The sequence below is a fragment of the Cardiocondyla obscurior genome, linkage group LG17, assembly GCF_019399895.1.
Source record: "Cardiocondyla obscurior isolate alpha-2009 linkage group LG17, Cobs3.1, whole genome shotgun sequence".
NCBI classification, from domain to species: domain Eukaryota; kingdom Metazoa; phylum Arthropoda; class Insecta; order Hymenoptera; family Formicidae; genus Cardiocondyla; species Cardiocondyla obscurior.
This window is the reverse complement of record NC_091880.1, coordinates 1,464,001-1,481,443: the sequence shown is the minus strand read 5'-3', so window position 1 is coordinate 1,481,443 and position 17,443 is coordinate 1,464,001. Positions and strand designations below refer to the sequence as shown.

General features: G+C 37.0%; 2 protein-coding genes and 10 non-coding genes across 12 annotated transcripts in view; 5 read left to right on the top strand and 7 right to left on the bottom strand.

The window, feature by feature from the left end:
- Positions 1-79: 79 nt before the first annotated feature.
- On the bottom strand, positions 80-3,149 carry LOC139109406 (protein furry-like). The gene is made up of 9 exons (XM_070668457.1): positions 3,099-3,149; positions 2,994-3,029; positions 2,159-2,332; positions 1,964-2,095; positions 1,664-1,845; positions 1,401-1,593; positions 983-1,240; positions 398-899; positions 80-240 (listed from the first exon to the last, which is right to left on the bottom strand). The coding sequence occupies exons 1-9, from the start codon at positions 3,147-3,149 to the stop codon at positions 80-82; spliced, it is 1,689 nt and encodes a 562-aa protein (XP_070524558.1).
- Fry (Protein furry) overlaps positions 2,362-17,443 on the bottom strand; it is a 30,915-nt gene continuing 15,833 nt past the window's right edge. The window contains exons 26-40 of the mRNA XM_070668495.1: positions 16,217-16,426; positions 12,109-12,245; positions 8,772-9,011; positions 8,263-8,531; positions 7,923-8,049; positions 7,581-7,771; positions 6,873-7,501; positions 6,626-6,794; positions 6,211-6,520; positions 5,768-6,068; positions 5,114-5,628; positions 4,688-4,996; positions 4,292-4,460; positions 3,727-3,899; positions 2,362-3,564 (exon numbers count right to left, since the gene is read on the bottom strand). Coding sequence (XP_070524596.1) covers positions 3,439-3,564; positions 3,727-3,899; positions 4,292-4,460; positions 4,688-4,996; positions 5,114-5,628; positions 5,768-6,068; positions 6,211-6,520; positions 6,626-6,794; positions 6,873-7,501; positions 7,581-7,771; positions 7,923-8,049; positions 8,263-8,531; positions 8,772-9,011; positions 12,109-12,245; positions 16,217-16,426 — 3,875 coding nt within the window. The 3' untranslated portion in view covers positions 2,362-3,438. The remainder of the gene's footprint in view (positions 3,565-3,726; positions 3,900-4,291; positions 4,461-4,687; positions 4,997-5,113; positions 5,629-5,767; positions 6,069-6,210; positions 6,521-6,625; positions 6,795-6,872; positions 7,502-7,580; positions 7,772-7,922; positions 8,050-8,262; positions 8,532-8,771; positions 9,012-12,108; positions 12,246-16,216; positions 16,427-17,443) is intronic.
- Trnaa-agc (transfer RNA alanine (anticodon AGC)) lies at positions 10,078-10,150 on the top strand. The gene has a single exon. It is a non-coding gene; the product is annotated as a tRNA-Ala (tRNA).
- Trnaa-agc (transfer RNA alanine (anticodon AGC)) lies at positions 10,232-10,304 on the top strand. Its single transcript has one exon. It is a non-coding gene; the product is annotated as a tRNA-Ala (tRNA).
- On the top strand, positions 10,386-10,458 carry Trnaa-agc (transfer RNA alanine (anticodon AGC)). The gene has a single exon. It is a non-coding gene; the product is annotated as a tRNA-Ala (tRNA).
- Trnaa-agc (transfer RNA alanine (anticodon AGC)) lies at positions 10,545-10,617 on the top strand. The gene has a single exon. It is a non-coding gene; the product is annotated as a tRNA-Ala (tRNA).
- On the top strand, positions 10,704-10,776 carry Trnaa-agc (transfer RNA alanine (anticodon AGC)). The gene has a single exon. It is a non-coding gene; the product is annotated as a tRNA-Ala (tRNA).
- Positions 10,870-10,942, bottom strand: Trnaa-agc (transfer RNA alanine (anticodon AGC)). Its single transcript has one exon. It is a non-coding gene; the product is annotated as a tRNA-Ala (tRNA).
- Trnaa-agc (transfer RNA alanine (anticodon AGC)) lies at positions 11,029-11,101 on the bottom strand. The gene has a single exon. It is a non-coding gene; the product is annotated as a tRNA-Ala (tRNA).
- On the bottom strand, positions 11,187-11,259 carry Trnaa-agc (transfer RNA alanine (anticodon AGC)). Its single transcript has one exon. It is a non-coding gene; the product is annotated as a tRNA-Ala (tRNA).
- Trnaa-agc (transfer RNA alanine (anticodon AGC)) lies at positions 11,341-11,413 on the bottom strand. The gene has a single exon. It is a non-coding gene; the product is annotated as a tRNA-Ala (tRNA).
- Positions 11,499-11,571, bottom strand: Trnaa-agc (transfer RNA alanine (anticodon AGC)). The gene has a single exon. It is a non-coding gene; the product is annotated as a tRNA-Ala (tRNA).

Here is a 17,443-nt window from a genome sequence, read left to right as displayed (position 1 = left end):
TAACAATTAAATACGTATACATACGATCGGCTTAATTCCATACGAGAACGATTCGTACTACTACATAATTAAAGCTATATTAACAATCGTTTTTCGCGTGATTAGAGTCGTGCTGATTGCGTGCAGCTTTCGTAGACGCTTCTAGTCCCGTTACGGCCGCCAGGACTTCGAATAAACTTTCCATCAATCTGCTAAATATTTCTGACATCTCGTCGTCCTTCCTTGTCACCACGAATATATCTAAAACACATTTAAACGTAAAATATATAAGTCTCAATATATATTTCATATACTGTTTTCATATACTATTAAGTATAGAAATAAAAATTATGCAAATATTTAAAAAGTACATCAAACATTAAATAATTAATTACTGTTGATTATTAATCAAACTCACCAGATCTATCTTGACCTATATACTTGCAGTACATATTAACGGCAGTCGTTACATCGTCGTCGTCATGAAAAGGGTCTCCGGGCCATTGTGCCCTATGCAGTCTTACAGCTTCCAGCGCCGGACACCATCTTGCGTTTCTCAACAGTTCAGCGACTCTGGCGACTTCCTCGACAGCCCCTGAACCCGGAAGAGGACTTGGACTGGGTGTCGGAGTGGGTGTTCCTCGTTCGCTCTCGGTGCTTTCTTCAAGTGCTCTGCTCAACGCTACTTTCATATTTGCGATTTCAACAGACAGATCCTGCAAAGGAATCTGTACGTTCCTAGCGGCGTTCATCAGAGCTCCTAGCATCTTGTTAGACGCCTCGATTAACAGAAGAAGCTGGAAATGCAACTTGTAGAGCGCTCTGCCTAAGTCCAACAACATCTCTTCGACGCCTGCTTCTGTAGTGTGGCTGCCACCCAATGCCTGAAGTTTAGCAGTCGCTTTTGCTGCCTCCAAGCACTAAAAATGATAAAAATATATTATGGTTGCTTCTCTTAAACAATCGCCAACAAAAGGTTCTTCCGCAGCGTTATCTTACTCACTTCCGTAGCGTGATCTTTCCTGTCAAGAAAGGTTTCTAGATGTTCCTGTATTTCTAACATTCCAAAGCGTAACGTCTCATTCAGCCGTTGATTTGCGAATATGGTTACCGAGAACCATACCAAGGGCGGCTCGGCTTTAGAACTGAGCAGCTCGGCGTGATTAGATAAGTGACAACCTAAAAGAGCCGAAGCCGAGCTGCCGTTACAAAGCAGAGCACTTGCCTCACGCGTGAGACCGACAGATTTACTGCTCACGTCCTGCAAAATATATATATTTTTAAATAATAATAATAATATTAATATTAATAATAAATATCCCTTTTATATAAAAAAAAAATGTATTATTTTTCTAAAAATAAAATAAAAATAGTGGCATTTAATTGATAATAATAATTTTTTTTTATTATGTAATATTTACCCTCAAAATTTTGCTTAGCAATTGGAAGAAACTCAAAGTGTTGTACGGTGCCTGAGTAATAAGACTTTGAATTTGCTGTCTCCAAATCTCTTCAGCGTCGTCTCGCACAACCTGCCGGAAGGGCATTAAAGCGGACAGGTTGGGTGATGCGTTGCAAGGCGTTACGTCTCCAAGATCTCCCGCGCTCGAGCCACTTTAGGTGAAAAATCCGAAGTGAAACAATTAATATGCGAATTTTCAAAGACTTTCTTATAGAAACTTACGATGTGTCAGACCTTGTGGATGAGTCGTGACGTGTGCGACTAGGTATCAACGAAAGAGAAGACGGCGGGAACATTCCTGGAATACTGTTTGCCTCCTGTCCGGCGCCGGATCCTCCCGGTACTTCATCCAAGGGTGATTCCGATCCCGCCTCGTCGTCCGATGATTCCTCGGTAACGCCGCGCTATATTTTAAATTTTATTAATAATATAAATAATTTTAAAAAGAACTAAAACATCATTAAGTTACATGTAATAAAATTAATTTTTTTAAAACTAATTTTTAATTCTTTTTTTATTTACCCGAGTTGTGTGCTTGCTAGATGATGGTGTCTTTTCACTTAAACTTTCCTGCCGCAAACTGGGTTCTCGTTCCTCTCCCTCGCTAAGAGGACGGCGACGAACTCCCCAATTGAAGTTGTCTGTACTCTCGCCCTGTTTAATGAAAAAATTAAATTAATATTTTTTATATAAAAAGCAAAGCAATCGTAAATTTACCTCAACGCTTTCGCTTTCGTATTCAAGAAAGTCGAAGTCCTTAAATACGCCGAATTGTTCGTCGTCTCTTCTGGATCCTCCGCTCAAATCGTTGTTCGCACCAGAAACCTCTTCAGTTGAAGAAGCCATAGATGACTGTCTTTCCATCAAGTCCGAACTTTGACTGAATATAACCTATATGTGATAAATAAATAAATTAATTAAAAAATAAAGAAATAGAATTAGAAGCAAAAATATTAATACCAAATTCACGAATCAACAATATTTCTTATCTTTTAAATAAAATTAACAAAATTACTTATGTGTAATTATGCATATGTATATTACACAATAATTAATTATATGTATAATATACAGAGAGCTCTGGAGCTATCGCAATTTTCATTAGATTAATAAAAGAAATTATAATTACGATATACATATAGAAAAATTATAATATTTTAAACTAAAAAATAACTAATCAAATTCCTATAATTTTGGAAAGTAAATAGCAATATTGCTATCTATTACCAATTTTGTATCCCGCAATCCTCAAAATTATATAAAAATATTTTTTCTAGAATATTAATAATACAACACGACGACGAAGCGTGGAATGACAATATATTTAAAACAGCTGTGCTGAAAAATTGTACTACTACAGCTTTACAAAGTCTTGTATAAATGTTTTTATATATTCTCCCGTAACAATGTGCAAGTGAAAATATTTTTACAAAGCTGACTGAAGCGTGATAATATGACTCACAGAACATTGCAGTTAACCACGAGTACAAGTATTCGCGTTATTGCAAATTATAGTGGGTGTGCAGATTGTGTTCGATAAATAACCCTTTACCTTGCTATACAATGTCATTGAACTAATGTGCTCATCCTAAAAAGGGATACACAATGGATCAGTTGTCTTAAGACGTACGGAATAATTCTTAATTATAATCAATACTTCAGGCGTTGACTCCAGAGCTTCAAAAATATCAGGCAAATCGTTAATCATTTAAACTTTATTTTTTGTGATAATAAATCAAAAACTACTCGTAAAATGTGCCCGCTCTCCGCTGTAAAGCATGCTGCGGCATGTCCCAACGTGACTAAACGTTTACTAATTTGCACACGCACGTATATGTTATACAGAGCTGTGTAAGTAGTGACAACTTTTTTTTACAGCTCTCATGTCATATAATTACATTTCGGAATACTATTCGAGATAAAATAATGTATGATTTTATACAAACGTACAAAACTGAGTAGCTTGAGATGGAAATTGTTTAGGGAAAAAGATATTTTCACACTACCTGAATCAATAACTGAAAAATATATCGGAAATAAAAACATACCGATGGACTCTTTGGTAAGCCGACTCTCTGTCCGCATGTCGTTAACAGATTTACCAGGCACTCTCTGACGCGACCCTGATAAAAAAAACCCTGGTTACACATCTCAAATATATAATTTATACATTATTTCATTTAACTATTACATTTTACATGTAAAGTTCGTTAATGTTACTCGATCAGATCTGTATTTTAATTGCAATCGTAATAAATTCTTCTTGAAAATGTTTAGTAACTTACCTGCGACATCCAAGGTCTTTTCCATCCAGCAATAGCGTTGTTATCAGCTGGTGACAGAGACAGCGAGCAACGCGGAGAGCCAATCGACTTTTCCTCAATACCTTGACGTATCAACCAACGTCGGCCGATCACTGGTGTTTGAGACAAATCGAACGTAAAGTCCATCGTTCTTCCTATTTAAAAATAAAGTAATTCACAATATTAGAAGACATATTAAAAATTGTATCTATATTTTTACATGACTACAATAAAATATAATTACTGCATTTAAAAACAAAAGCTAAAAACACATCCAAATATTTTAAAATAATCGTAAGGAGAAGAAAGAAAAAATAAATTACATACATATTTATTTCAGGGAAGAATATAATTCAAAGTAATATTATAAAAGCGTTAGTTTAATTCAGAAAATAATTATTTATCGCTATTGTTATTTTTATCGCAACCTGTTGTATCGTGAAATAAATTATCCGTGCCACGCATGCATGCCGCAAACAAGAAACAAAATTTGTAATAAACATCCAAAGAAAAAAAATTATTAATTTAAGCAAAAATTAAGATTTACCCGGTAGCTCCTTCTTGGTAAATATTTCCGTGTCGGTAAAACTAGGATGCGGTGACGCTAATGAGGAATCCCAAGACGACCCGTGCATTGAAGTTGGCGGTGCTACAAGTGTTGACGACCTCGTCACCACGAGTTTCAAAATTTTCAGCGCTTCTTTCCATTGAGTGCCCTAAAATATCAATTTCTTTCATTAAATAAACAAAATTAATTGCAAATAATTTTGTAATCATTAAATTAACCCTCAAACATCAAATTTAAAAAATCTTTAACATTAAAAAATCGTTTTATGTTATCGTAAATCTGCGTTCTATTTGAAGATTAATAATCAATTGTAAAATTATTTTAATATTAATTTTAATAAATTTAATAATTATAATTAAATATTAAATATTTTACCTCAACGTATTTCGAGATTACTCTCAACAGTTCGGTATTGATTGGTTGCGCGGCTGGAGACGCCAGATCCACGTAATGTAACATGCAGTGTATAATACTGAGCACCGGCAATGCTACACTGCTCGGACCCTTCTCCAGTACTTCCACGAGGAAAGCAAGCATGTTGAAACTAAGATGAGCGTAAGAATCGTAAAGGTACTTCACCACACATTTAGTCCACTGGAAACTTTCCTTACTGAAAGTACGTCGGCTGTACAATGTCATGACAGTGCCGAGGTTCTCCAGTTTCTTCCCCTTTTCCGCGCTTACCTGTAAGAAAATTTGGAAAATGAGAACTAATTAACAATATGAAGCAAATAAATTGCACAAAATTATTTTTATTTAATAATTAAAAATAAAAGTAAATAAATAGGAAAAGATTCTTACCTGCGCAATATTCTCCGCGCTTCTAATACAGAGTTCGTTGGCGTCTTCATAATTCAGTAGCATGTAAGGAAGTAGCGATACGACATTCATTGGAAACGCGAGACTCTGTGTAGGATCGACTACTGGCAGATCCAGCAGCGGCGTGAACTGGGATAGAAGCGTAACAACTGGCTCATAAGTATTCGGACTGGTGCACCCTTTTAATAGCAGCGCGTGCACGCCGGGAAATGAAGTCCACCGTAATTGCTGTTGCAGTTTTTCAACCTTGTCTCGGGCATCGGGTCGATCAAGTGGAAGCCTGTGTAACACACGGCTCAACAGTCGCAGCGCCAAAAGAAACTCGTGCTCATAATCGGATTCTAGTAAGGATACTGATAGCCAAAACAGTTGAGCTAATATCGTCATTTTGTCATCTTGAGTGGCAGAGTCGCCTAGTAGTTTCAAAGATTGCGCCGATCTTGACCGAGACAAATTCGAGTTAGGGTATTTGTTGCCACCAGTTCTGTTCTCCAACTCTGCAAACATTTTTATTGACGAATTAATGAATTAAATAATTCAAATAAATTATTAAAATTAAATTATTTAAATTAAGATTTAATTTATACATACAGAAAGTTTGCATTAAATGTTATAAAAAGCTAATACAATAATAACCTTTCATATCGCTAGTCGCAGAATTTCCACCGCTGGACCTCTTCATACAGTAGCTAACCGAGTAGCTAGTGCTTCTTGTATGTCCGCCTTGATTTAAATGAGAAATTACGTGTGGTCCAGCTGGATAACCATTTCCTCCTGGACTGCGCTTTCCACCGATTATATTTCCTGACACGGGATCTTTATTGTTTAAATTAGGTGTCGATTTAAAGATCTCTTTCATAAAATCGAGCGGCCTAAAGTCAGACTCCAGCGAATCAACAGCTGCTTCCAATGTTAGTAACAGCTCTGTTACGTATCCCTGATTAAAATTATAATTATTAATATATTATAATATTATTATATAAAATATTCTACTTAAAAACATTTTTTAAATTAATTTTTTTTAATTTAATTAACTATTGTTTCAAGTAAAAGTTATGTCGATAAGAAAGCTGCAACACCTGCATGTCTTCGCCTTGCTCGGCGACCGTCTCCACCAGCCTAGACAAAATATCAGACAGCATTCTGGACGTTATAGGAACACGTAACGCTCGAAAAACTTGCAGCGATCTTCCTGCGTAGTGTCTGGACGAGCAAGAAAGACCTAACTGCAGTGCCGTCTGTGCCCATCTTTGGCTGACAAGTGCGTGCGGCAAAGAGTCCCTGAAGACACGCAGTACGTGTCGCAATAATATTGTAAGTTGCTCGGCGCTGCGCACCCACCATACTTTAGCAGTCATGTCCTCATAATTCCAGAGCGGCTGGTTCGTCCTGGAAATTACAAACAATATCAAACTAGAATTTTTGCTTCTAAAAATATAATTAACAGTATTATTAACACGTTTTATTATTAACAGTATATATTAACACGCATACCTGGAAGCTAAGAAATTGATCAACGATTTAATAACGTCTTGTATCGGCATGTTGGGACCTGGCTGAGGACCGGTCCAATTATGCGCGTCCTCTGGAGTTACAATGACAGGCGGCACTGGGTTCGCCGCCGTTCCGCTTGAAGCTGGCCAACTATTGCACACCGCCGGTTCTGCAAAAAAAATTTTTTTTTTATTTCAATAAAAAATTAAATAATAATAAATTTATACGATATGTTCAGATGTCTTACCGTACGAATGAGAACTCCCATAATCTTTGCTGTCCTCCGCCGACTGATTCATGGACGTCGGCGGAGTCGAGGTCGACGTCGACAAGGACGAATGAGTCGGTGTGCCATCTCCAACTGAGGAAGACGGTAGCGGCGGAGGAGGAGGAGGAGGCGGGGGTGGCGGTGGGACCGGCGGAGATGCTGAGGAATCTAGAGGCATAGGTGGTGGCGGCGGCGGCGGTGGAGGTGGCGGAGGAGGCGGCGGCGAAGACGGAGGCGGCGGAGAAGACGAGGCTGGCGGTGTTGCTGGTGGCGGAATCGCGGGAGGCCCATATAAGTAACTATCAAACTCCGGGTCCATCTCCGTGAAGTTATGGTCCAGCACTGGCAAGGTCGGAGTGGACAGACCCAAACCTAGCTGTTCGGTCTTCGAGGCGAGCAGGACGCGCGCTACGCCAAGGTGGTCACGATGGTCGCCCAGAACGACCAGCAAGTTTAGCAGCAGGCAGCGACAGTGATCCCGTACCAGCGGCCTTGAGTGATCCAGGCCGAGAAAGACTATGTGCAGCATCAGAGGCACGTGTATGGCCCAGTCGAGCTGAATTCCATCGACAACAACGTCGGTGAGCAGCATCACGGCGATATTGCATCTGAAGCAACGTAGAAATAGGATTATTAATCGGGTCACACAGAGAAACAAGCAAGATGTCTAGAAACTCGAAATCTTACCTGTGAAATCCGCTTATCGGCTGAGAACTATCAGGAAGATATTCAGTTAGAGGAGCGAAGTACCCACCATATTCCGGCATCGGCAAGGGGTGCGGCTGAGGAATGTCGAACTTCTCGTCAACGCACGGCATCTTTCCGTTCACGCAAACGGGTCCATTGCGAGCAACGTAACACGACTCGTCCGTGGTTAACTGCAAAATAATGTTAAGTTATATTCAAATTGGACTGTCTCATCGAGACGCATCGCGTGCATATTTTTTTATTCGTCGCTTAAAGCTCCTCGATCATACGCGTTCGCGGACTTTTTACGGCGATAAATCAATTTTTGATAGAACGACGTACTTCAGCTTCCGTCGTCGGAGTTGATAGATCATCCGGAAGAACCGGCGGACCGCTTGCAGTCCTCGTTTTTTCTGTCCTTGGGGTTTGAAACCCCGCGAGTGCTCGCAGCGCAGTGTCAGATTTCGAGCTGAAATAGAAAAATTCGAGTGTCTTGCAAAAAATTTCAATTTTTCCGATACTATAAAATAATGTAATATTTCATGTTCGAAATAGTCGTCTTCAAAAATTTCTCTATACTTAAAAAATATATATATATATAATACAATATTTTAAATAAGTAAAGGTTTGATTGTAAAGCTTTACAATTTTAATTAAACAGTATATTACAATAAACTTTTACCCTGTTTTAACAGGATCCTCGCCGGAATGTCTTTTAGTATGAATAGTGCCTTTCTCCACACCGAGGTCGCGAGGAGGGTTTGCTGGATCGGCAGCGGGTGCGTCGCTATGCGATGAGGCTTTTCTCATGCTGGTAAGTCTGTAGAAGGGCGGCGTTTCTGTTCGTTCGATCAAGCAATTCAAGGTCTCGACTGTTTCCAATTCCGTCATCATCTCGTCGACGAGACGATCCGGGCGAGCTCGCGCCAAATACAACACTACACGCTTTGCCTGCAAATAAAATTATTAATATTAAAATAATGAAATTATTTTAACGCTCAAATAAAATGCAATATTATAATAACAAAGGCAAATTTTGAAAAGGTACTTAAAATATTCTTTTTCTTTAATATTTAGCGTATTAATTAGAAAACATTCTTTAAAATTTATGTATTAAATCAAAAAATATAAACTAAAAGTAGCAGCGTTTCTAGGATAGTGTACCATTTCAGGGTGAAAAGTGCCACTTACATATGGTAGTAACTCCTGAGGCGCCATCCCCGAAACGATAATCAAATAGCGGATGATGACTTTAAGATTATTCGGCCAGCAGCCGCACAAAGTTGCCCAGAGCTCCTCTGTTTCTTTAGGATGTTCGTCTGAAAACTTCGCCGTGATGTAGAAGAGATTGTTGAGCACCATCTCGGTCGCCTCCGCACTGCCCCAGCCTTCTCTGCGCGTTCCTCCGCGTGTCACATCGCTGGTATAATACTATTAACACAATTAATTAATTTATTTATTTTATTTTATAAAAAATACCATTTTTAATAATTAATTGTAAAAATATTCTAACATCAAAGTAGATTCTATCAATTAAAACTAAACTTTAAGATTAAAAACAGCTGCATGTGTTAATTATACCAGTTCATTAATTCCAGCAGTTCTTCCACATTAAAAAAAAAAATTAAAATAAAAAAAAACGGGAAAAACAAATTATTAACGATTGCTTGCATCGCGATATCATTATTACCGATGATAATTGCGAGAGCACCGGAAGGAAAGAGCAGATATCGAAAATCGATTACATCGTACTATTTGAATGCCAAGCATAAAGGTTCTCCAGCTAACTACTTGAATTACAATTCTCGTTGTCCGTAATCGAAAATAGTACTTTCATCAATAATCGAACAGAAATGCTCGATGAAAGGCAAAGATAATAGACAGCACGCTCTTTTTCCATTAAATGGATTTCCCTTCGAGTCTGGCATACCACTTCGACTGATCATTTCAATTATGATGCTTGTAATCAAATTAGTGATCACGAGGCGCTCTTATGATTATTGACAATAAGTTAAATTATTAAAAAAAAGATATCTCATACGTCGGATGTCTTTATCTTGGCGCATTTCGTTACGTATTATATTTTCACGGATTCTGTTTAATTACTGCTTCACCATACGTTCAGAATTCATTTCCGACATCAGGTTTTCCCGAATTACAGAAAGACGTCAAGTTTTTCGAAATATAAAGAGACGCCAGAGCGATTCCAAATACACGGAATTTTTCATACTGAAAACTGGCACAGCTCGATAAAAGTTGGTGACCGCGTTTAGAACAGAGGTACATTAATCTTATACAAAATCGATGAGAACTTCTTCAAGAGTAAGCTAACACGTTTATCTAACGCCTGCAAAGAATAAGCATTGCACTTTTCGTTTTGCATCAACGAGGTGAAATAAATTCTGAAATTTTACAACATGAATATAGAATTTTTTCTTAAAAATATATAAATCGAAATCGAGATCAAAAACAATTTTATCAGATATTCAGATCATCAGGGGGCGTAGCTCAGATGGTAGAGCGCTCGCTTAGCATGCGAGAGGTACCGGGATCGATGCCCGGCGCCTCCAAGATCACTTTTTTGCCTTCTTTCTCAAAAACTGAATCGTAATTGTAATCCAAAACAATCTCATCAATCATTTAAATCATCAGGGGGCGTAGCTCACATGGTAGAGCGCTCGCTTAGCATGCGAGAGGTACCGGGATCGATGCCCGGCGCCTCCAGGATCACTTTTTTGCCTTCTTTCTTCAAAACTGAATCGCAATTATAATCCAAAACAATCTCATCAATCATTTACAGCATCAGGGGGCGTAGCTCAGATGGTAGAGCGCTCGCTTAGCATGCGAGAGGTACCGGGATCGATACCCGGCGCCTCCAAGATCACTTTTCTTTTTGATACCTTTCACTGAAAGTGTATCACTTTCGTGAGGTAAAATGATCCTGTTTCAGCCTCCACATTATCAGGGGGCGTAGCTCAGATGGTAGAGCGCTCGCTTAGCATGCGAGAGGTACCGGGATCGATGCCCGGCGCCTCCAAGATCACTTTTCTTTTTGGCACCTTTCTTTGAAAGTAGATCACTTTTCTGAACTGAAATAATCCTCTTGCAATCACTCCATCATCTGGGGGCGTAGCTCAGATGGTAGAGCGCTCGCTTAGCATGCGAGAGGTACCGGGATCGATGCCCGGCGCCTCCAAAGTTCACTTTTTTTGCCTTTCATTTAAATTGGATTGCAATTATGATCCAAAATGATCCCATCAATGATCCAGAAAGGCAAAAAAGTAAACTTTGGAGGCGCCGGGCATCGATCCCGGTACCTCTCGCATGCTAAGCGAGCGCTCTACCATCTGAGCTACGCCCCCAGATGATGGAGTAATTGCAAGAGGATTATTTCAATTCAGAAAAGTGATCTACTTTCAAAGAAAGGTGCCAAAAAGAAAAGTAATCTTGGAGGCGCCGGGCATCGATCCCGGTACCTCTCGCATGCTAAGCGAGCGCTCTACCATCTGAGCTACGCCCCCTGATAATAAAGTGATTACAAGAGGATTATTTCAATTCAGAAAAGTGATCTACTTTCAAAGAAAGGTGCCAAAAAGAAACTGATCTTGGAGGCGCCGGGCATCGATCCCGGTACCTCTCGCATGCTAAGCGAGCGCTCTACCATCTGAGCTACGCCCCCTGATGATCTAAATAATTGATGAGATTGTTTTGGATTACAATTACGATTCAATTTTGAAGAAAGAAGGCAAAAAAGTGATCTTGGAGGCGCCGGGCATCGATCCCGGTACCTCTCGCATGCTAAGCGAGCGCTCTACCATCTGAGCTACGCCCCCAGATGATTTAGTGGGTGCAAGAGGATTATTTCAGTTCAGAAAAGTGATATACTTTCAAAGAAAGGTGTCAAAAAGAAACTGATCTTGGAGGCGCCGGGCATCGATCCCGGTACCTCTCGCATGCTAAGCGAGCGCTCTACCATCTGAGCTACGCCCCCTGATAATGTGAAGACTGAAGCAAGATCGTTTTACTTAAAAAAAGTAATCGATACTCGGGCGCCTCAAATTTTTGTTTTTACCCTTTTGTCGACAATAAATCATCCTCGACGTTTCGTGGAGATATTGAAATTATAAGACAGTATACAAGATAGTATACAAGATTATAAATCCAGAAACATTCAATAGCAGGAGAAGATAATTGAGACAACTAGAACAATTTCGACGTCTTATTGTTAGTGCGCTATTCCCTTTAAACAATTTTCGCTCGTCTTTAAATTAAACGCACTCCATTTTTATCAGTTGTGTTTAATAAGAAGTTAAATTAAAAGTTGCGAGATTCAATTATCTTGTCAGCTTTTTCACAAATTAAAATAAATAATCATAATAAATACATATATACGCAATTATAATGTGCAAATATAAAAAAAAAGAGTAAAGGCGTATAGAAATCAGAATTTCGGAACAAAATGGCACTCTTTGCAGCTTCGTTCACCAAAATCGATTCCAAATTATCTCAACTAGTGAGTTTCATTTACCTGGTAATAACTCAGCGGATTAGACGGCGGTGGTACATTAGGATCGACCAATTCCATGTTATGCAACCAGGGTAACAAATATTGGAGCAGCAATTGCCGAACTTCTCTGCGAGCAGTTTGAAACCGGTGAGTAATTTCTGAAACACATAAATTGAGTATAAATCTCTGCAAAATCACTCCGAGAAATTATATAAATAACATATCGCATGTCCGTGTATTTTTTCATAAACATTAATCACTTGAAACATTTACTTTATCAAAATACGTATATTGTGCAATTATTCTCGTTAAAATAAATAACGTAATAAAATTGTATGAAAAGAAATGTGCGCAAGTTATATCTTTTTAAGTATATAAAAGTGTGTAATTCAATTTCATATTAATAACAAGAATAATAATTGTTAAAAAATTATATAATAAAACAATATTAAAATTGTAAAAATATAGAATTATAGATTTATCAAATAATAAAATTACGAAATTAAAACACTAGAAAATAAAAAAATTTGTAGAATTAACAATATTTTAATAAATACCATTTTATTTATTAAATCACTGCTAATGCTAAAAATTTGATCCAATTTATTAAATTATATCTCTTCTCCCTATTAATATTTGGTAATATAATTTTTCGACAGTGCGTAGGCGCAGGTTTTTTTTCTAGCAAAATTCATTCAGCTTCTCTCAAGGGTTTACATGATGATATTAGATTTCATCTGTAATGTGCGTAATGCATGTCGAGTGTTTCGCCGTCGTTCTCTCTTAATCTGTAAATACCTAAACGCCAGCTATTCTATGACTCGAACGAATCCAACGAAGTGCAATACCATTCTCTTTGCCTTTCTCTTGCCTGCCGCATTCATTTCCATTACGTATTTAATTACTTTCGTGCGCGGACGAACGCATCCCCAATATTGCTTTACACGTATTACGGTAAATTAATGTGCAAGTTTAAAGCGGCAAGACGTAGACAGGCATATTCAATATTTTCATCGGCAAATAATATCCAAAATAACTCGAGTACACACATATACGCGTGCGTGCGATTACAGAACAAAATTAGTACTTTTACTTGATTATTCAAATCCGTTCCAGCCATGTTCCGCGTATCAAGCAGAATTTTAAAAAAGTATTAGCTATTTAAAAGCTATTTTAAAAAATTAATAAACGCACCGATCAAATATCAGGAGGCATTTTAATCTCTTGCTACATGATATTATTATATAATTTTCGATACGTGAAATAAAGTATTTCCCACTTGCGCTAAAAAAAAAAATATATAGTTACTCTCAAAACATTTTATCTTTTTTCGTATATTAAAATTTTCAATATGTAAAGTACAAGACTGTCTTCTTACTTAATACACTTTTAAAAGGTTTTTATAAAAACGCACTTTACTAAATCGTAAAACTCGTCACAAGCTGGTGAGTCTTTTACCCCTCGTATATCTAAAAATTTGAATCCGCTGTAAAGCGGATAAACTTATGACTAATATAAGCTCTGCCATCCGCGTTTCGAATTATTAAATTCAACACTCGCGTTGAATATATTTTTATTCTCATTATAAGAGCACGTTACACACGTTCAATCTTCAACAGCCAGTTTAAAAACTAAAAATTATCAACTAGAAAAACCATCGCCGCGCGATTCAAATCTCTTTCTTTCTTTCCGCGTATTAAAACTTTTAATCTATTCACGGCTGGAATAATTATTAGATTTAATTCCGCGTTTCGAATTAAAGTAAACTCTTTTTCTCTCCTTCATACCGTTATTGAATGCGATACACGCAGAGTTTTTCCGTGAGATAAAAAATTGTTCGTCACTTTGAGCACGGTAAAACGAGCGGACGTAAACCGATTAGACGGAAACGTGCAAGATAGTTCCGCAGCTCGCACAATAAAATTATTTTCCATCGTTATACGTTCCTCTCGCCAGCCCTGCACTTTTTCAACCCTTCAACGCGCACTAAGAAAGGAAAAAAAAAAATTGATTGCAATAACCATAATATTATCATAATTCATGGTTAATCCAGACGTTAGAAATATTGTGAAATTACAGTTGGGTTTAAAATGTGCTTTTCTCATGGTAATCATTTCTACCGTACTGGTGATAATAACCAAAAGTAACTTGCACATTTTTCTCTCGGGAAATGCTGGATATTGTTTTTCTCTACGTGGCTCACGACGTCTGACGACACGTCGCACGTGCATTGCGAGATGAAACCAGAGGGCTATGCAAACGAAGCTGCAGAAGCTTTGTGCGTCTTACGGTTCATTAGCAATCGCGGTTGCACTTAAAGGGTTAAATTCTTAAACACGCCGGTCACGGCCGACTTTCCATTAGTCTACATTATTCCCGGGCTTAATTAAGAAATCAAGTTCCGCGAACCTCCCACGAATCCACGCGACACTCAAGGAAAGCTTCGGGGTTTTTTAATTTTTAATCTCCCGCACCCAGGGCGCGAGCTTTAAAAAGAACAAGTTTCAGCAGTTTGACTCTTCCAATCTGCCTTGTACAAGTTTCCGATAAGAAAAGCAATTAAATCATTCGGCTTCGCTGAGCTTTTCAATCGCGCGTAATTGAGAGGCGAGAGAAGTTACTTTTTTTGCTTCTTCGCGAAAACTTCACGCCGGTCATTATTTTTTCATCGTAATGCACTTGCAAATTTTTGTAAAATTTGCGGTCGCTAATGGACGAGTGACGTTTGCTCTGCACGCGAAAATATCGTTCAAGTGGACGCGTATGCATTGGAAAAAAAAAAAAGGGACTGCTCTCAGTGCACGAATGCTTCTTCAATCAATTCAGGATCAGCGGAAAAACTCAAATATTTTCTCTTATCAATATTAAATTGCATATAACTGTTTTAATTAGATAAAACAGACGTGCGGTAATGTTTATCACATTACGATAGCGTCACGCCTCTGGCATAATGTAATCGATGAAAACGTGGACACGTAAAGATTGCTGTTGACATCAACATCCCTCTCAAAGTGATGGATTATTGAAATATTTGTGCGTAATTCTGCTAAATCTCACAGATATTTCCCCTGTTTTCGCGTTTTTGTATTAACATGTGCAGCGTTCTTTCTCCCGTCGATACAAATTTTTTATCATATTACTTGCATATGAAACTAATATAAAACTTTAATAAAGTCCGCGATTTTTTTTCCTGCAATCTTGTGAAACCATACAAGTTCTTTACCAGCTAGCATTTTGCGTGCAAACTTATAAATCATCCGAGTTTTAGTTTAATTTATAATTATTAGCGTAAATATTTCAATATTATACACAAAATAAATAGTTATAAATGCATAAAAAGTGCTTTTTATTAATTTATTGTTTTTAAAAGGAAAAATTTTATATAATAAAAATTAAATAATAAAATTATTATTTATTTAAAAAATATATTTTCTGAATACTATTAAAAAATTTTTTTTATGGTTTTAAATAAAATAAATATGTAATAATTTTAATGAAAAAATGCTAGTTTTCATGGAAATGTTACAAACTTTAAGAAAAATTACAGTTTTTATGCATGGAATGTTCCGAATTATTATCTAATTAAACGTATTAATTTGTTAATATGTTTCTGTATCATATTGCAGTACAGAAACAATATATCTTTCTTCTCCTCTTATTAAACAAAGGTTATAAGGTTGCAATCCCGATCATATTTCATTTTAATTACTATCAAAAGACAAAGTTTCAATTGCAAGAGAATAATTCTAAACAATATTCGCTATATAAAGCATGCAATAAACTGCGCAAGTTATTAATTGTGCTTTCTCCTACAGGCTTCTCTTTACTTTCCCAAATTAATTTTTGTCAATATGATATTATTAATACACCCCAAATTACAATATTATAAAAAAATGACAAGGTACTCATAAAATGTTCTCGCTATATGTAGCATTAGAACTGATTGAAAAGTATCGAAATTAAACGCGATTATTATTTTGGCATTTAAATGTGATAGTAATTTTATATTATATTTTTCAATATTTTACTGATATAATTCTGAGACGCATCAATTAAAAAAAATGCTTCAAAATCGTCACAATAGTGTTATTTGAGAATTTAAAAAATACATAAAAGAGTGTCTACTTACCACTGAACATCGGCATTGTCAATTCTGGATGTAACTGAGCCAATTGGCGCGAAAGGTACATCTGGCTGCGGCAATAAGTAGTCGATAAAAGGACATCCAGCGTGCCTCCTCTGATCGTACCTCCAGAAGAGATCTCGCCAACAGGATTACTTTGTTGTCCCGGACCGGATGTTACGGTGGCAGCAGAGCTTGCGAGAGGATCATTGTGTCCTGCAACAAGAAACCCCGGATGAAGGTGCGAATTACATCTCGCCAAAGTATTAATAAACACCAACAAATACGTTTTACTACTAAATACCAATTTACGTTGCCTTTATCGCCTTTATCGATGGCATTTATTAGTGAAACACGTTAAATAACAAGTTGAAGTTAATAATTATTTTCAGTAATAATTAATTGGTATCAAATCGATAAAATATGGCATTTGAAGTTTATTTGAGCTGCGCTTTACGATTCCACGCATTCTTTTTACACACAACATATTTCATATAATATATTACATTTATGTATTTTATATTTTATATTTCATTTAATATATTTTATATTTGCGCCCGTGTATGTACATTTTCACCAAATTAAATACATTTTGCTCTTTCGCCGGAGAACTAAATGTCGTCATTCTGCAATTTCTTTGTAGTCGCATCTTTTCTACGTTCGGCGGACGCTTCTCAAACAGAACTTCATACACGACATATCAAAGTACCTCCTGGCGGGCATATAATCTTTTCCTTATAACAAAATAATATATTTCTTTGAGCCTTCGCTTCATTTTAACCGATATACCGGCGATGCAGCAGTATTCCTTTTCTATTTTTTTTTTTTTTTTTTTTTTTTAAGTTTAATTTCGCCAATCATATTAAAATTTAAAACCTGCAAACTCACCACCGTTTGTATCTTATCATAATACAGCAATTACAATCCAATCGATTAATCAAAATTTATGGCAATGTACTTTTTTACAATTATAAAAAAAAATGTCTAGCAGATGAAACATCATCTCTCTTCAATTTTTTAAATTCAATGTCGTGCATTTCACGCATAGAAAAAAAATCAACACAAAATTCCCTCCCGACGTAAATTATCGTATTACTCATGTCATTCTCGGCTTGTAGTTATTGGGAAAAAAAAAAAAATGATTAACAAATGAATCGCGAATCTCTCCCTCATGAATTGACGTGCATCGCGAAGAGGCGGGAATTTGTACATTACTTTGATGCGCAGAAGCCG

What these genes read in the sequence shown, in the direction of transcription:
- LOC139109406 (XM_070668457.1), bottom strand. Translation starts at nt 3,149, where the DNA reads ATGATTAACGATTTGCCTGATATTTTTGAAGCTCTGGAGTCAACGCCT. An exon ending in ACGAAAGCGAAAGCGTTGAG is followed by an intron (nt 2,096 to 2,158) that starts GTAAATTTACGA and finishes TTCATTAAACAG; the next exon opens with GGCGAGAGTACAGACAACTT. An exon ending in TATAGGTCAAGATAGATCTG is followed by an intron (nt 241 to 397) that starts GTGAGTTTGATT and finishes AATGTGTTTTAG; the next exon opens with ATATATTCGTGGTGACAAGG.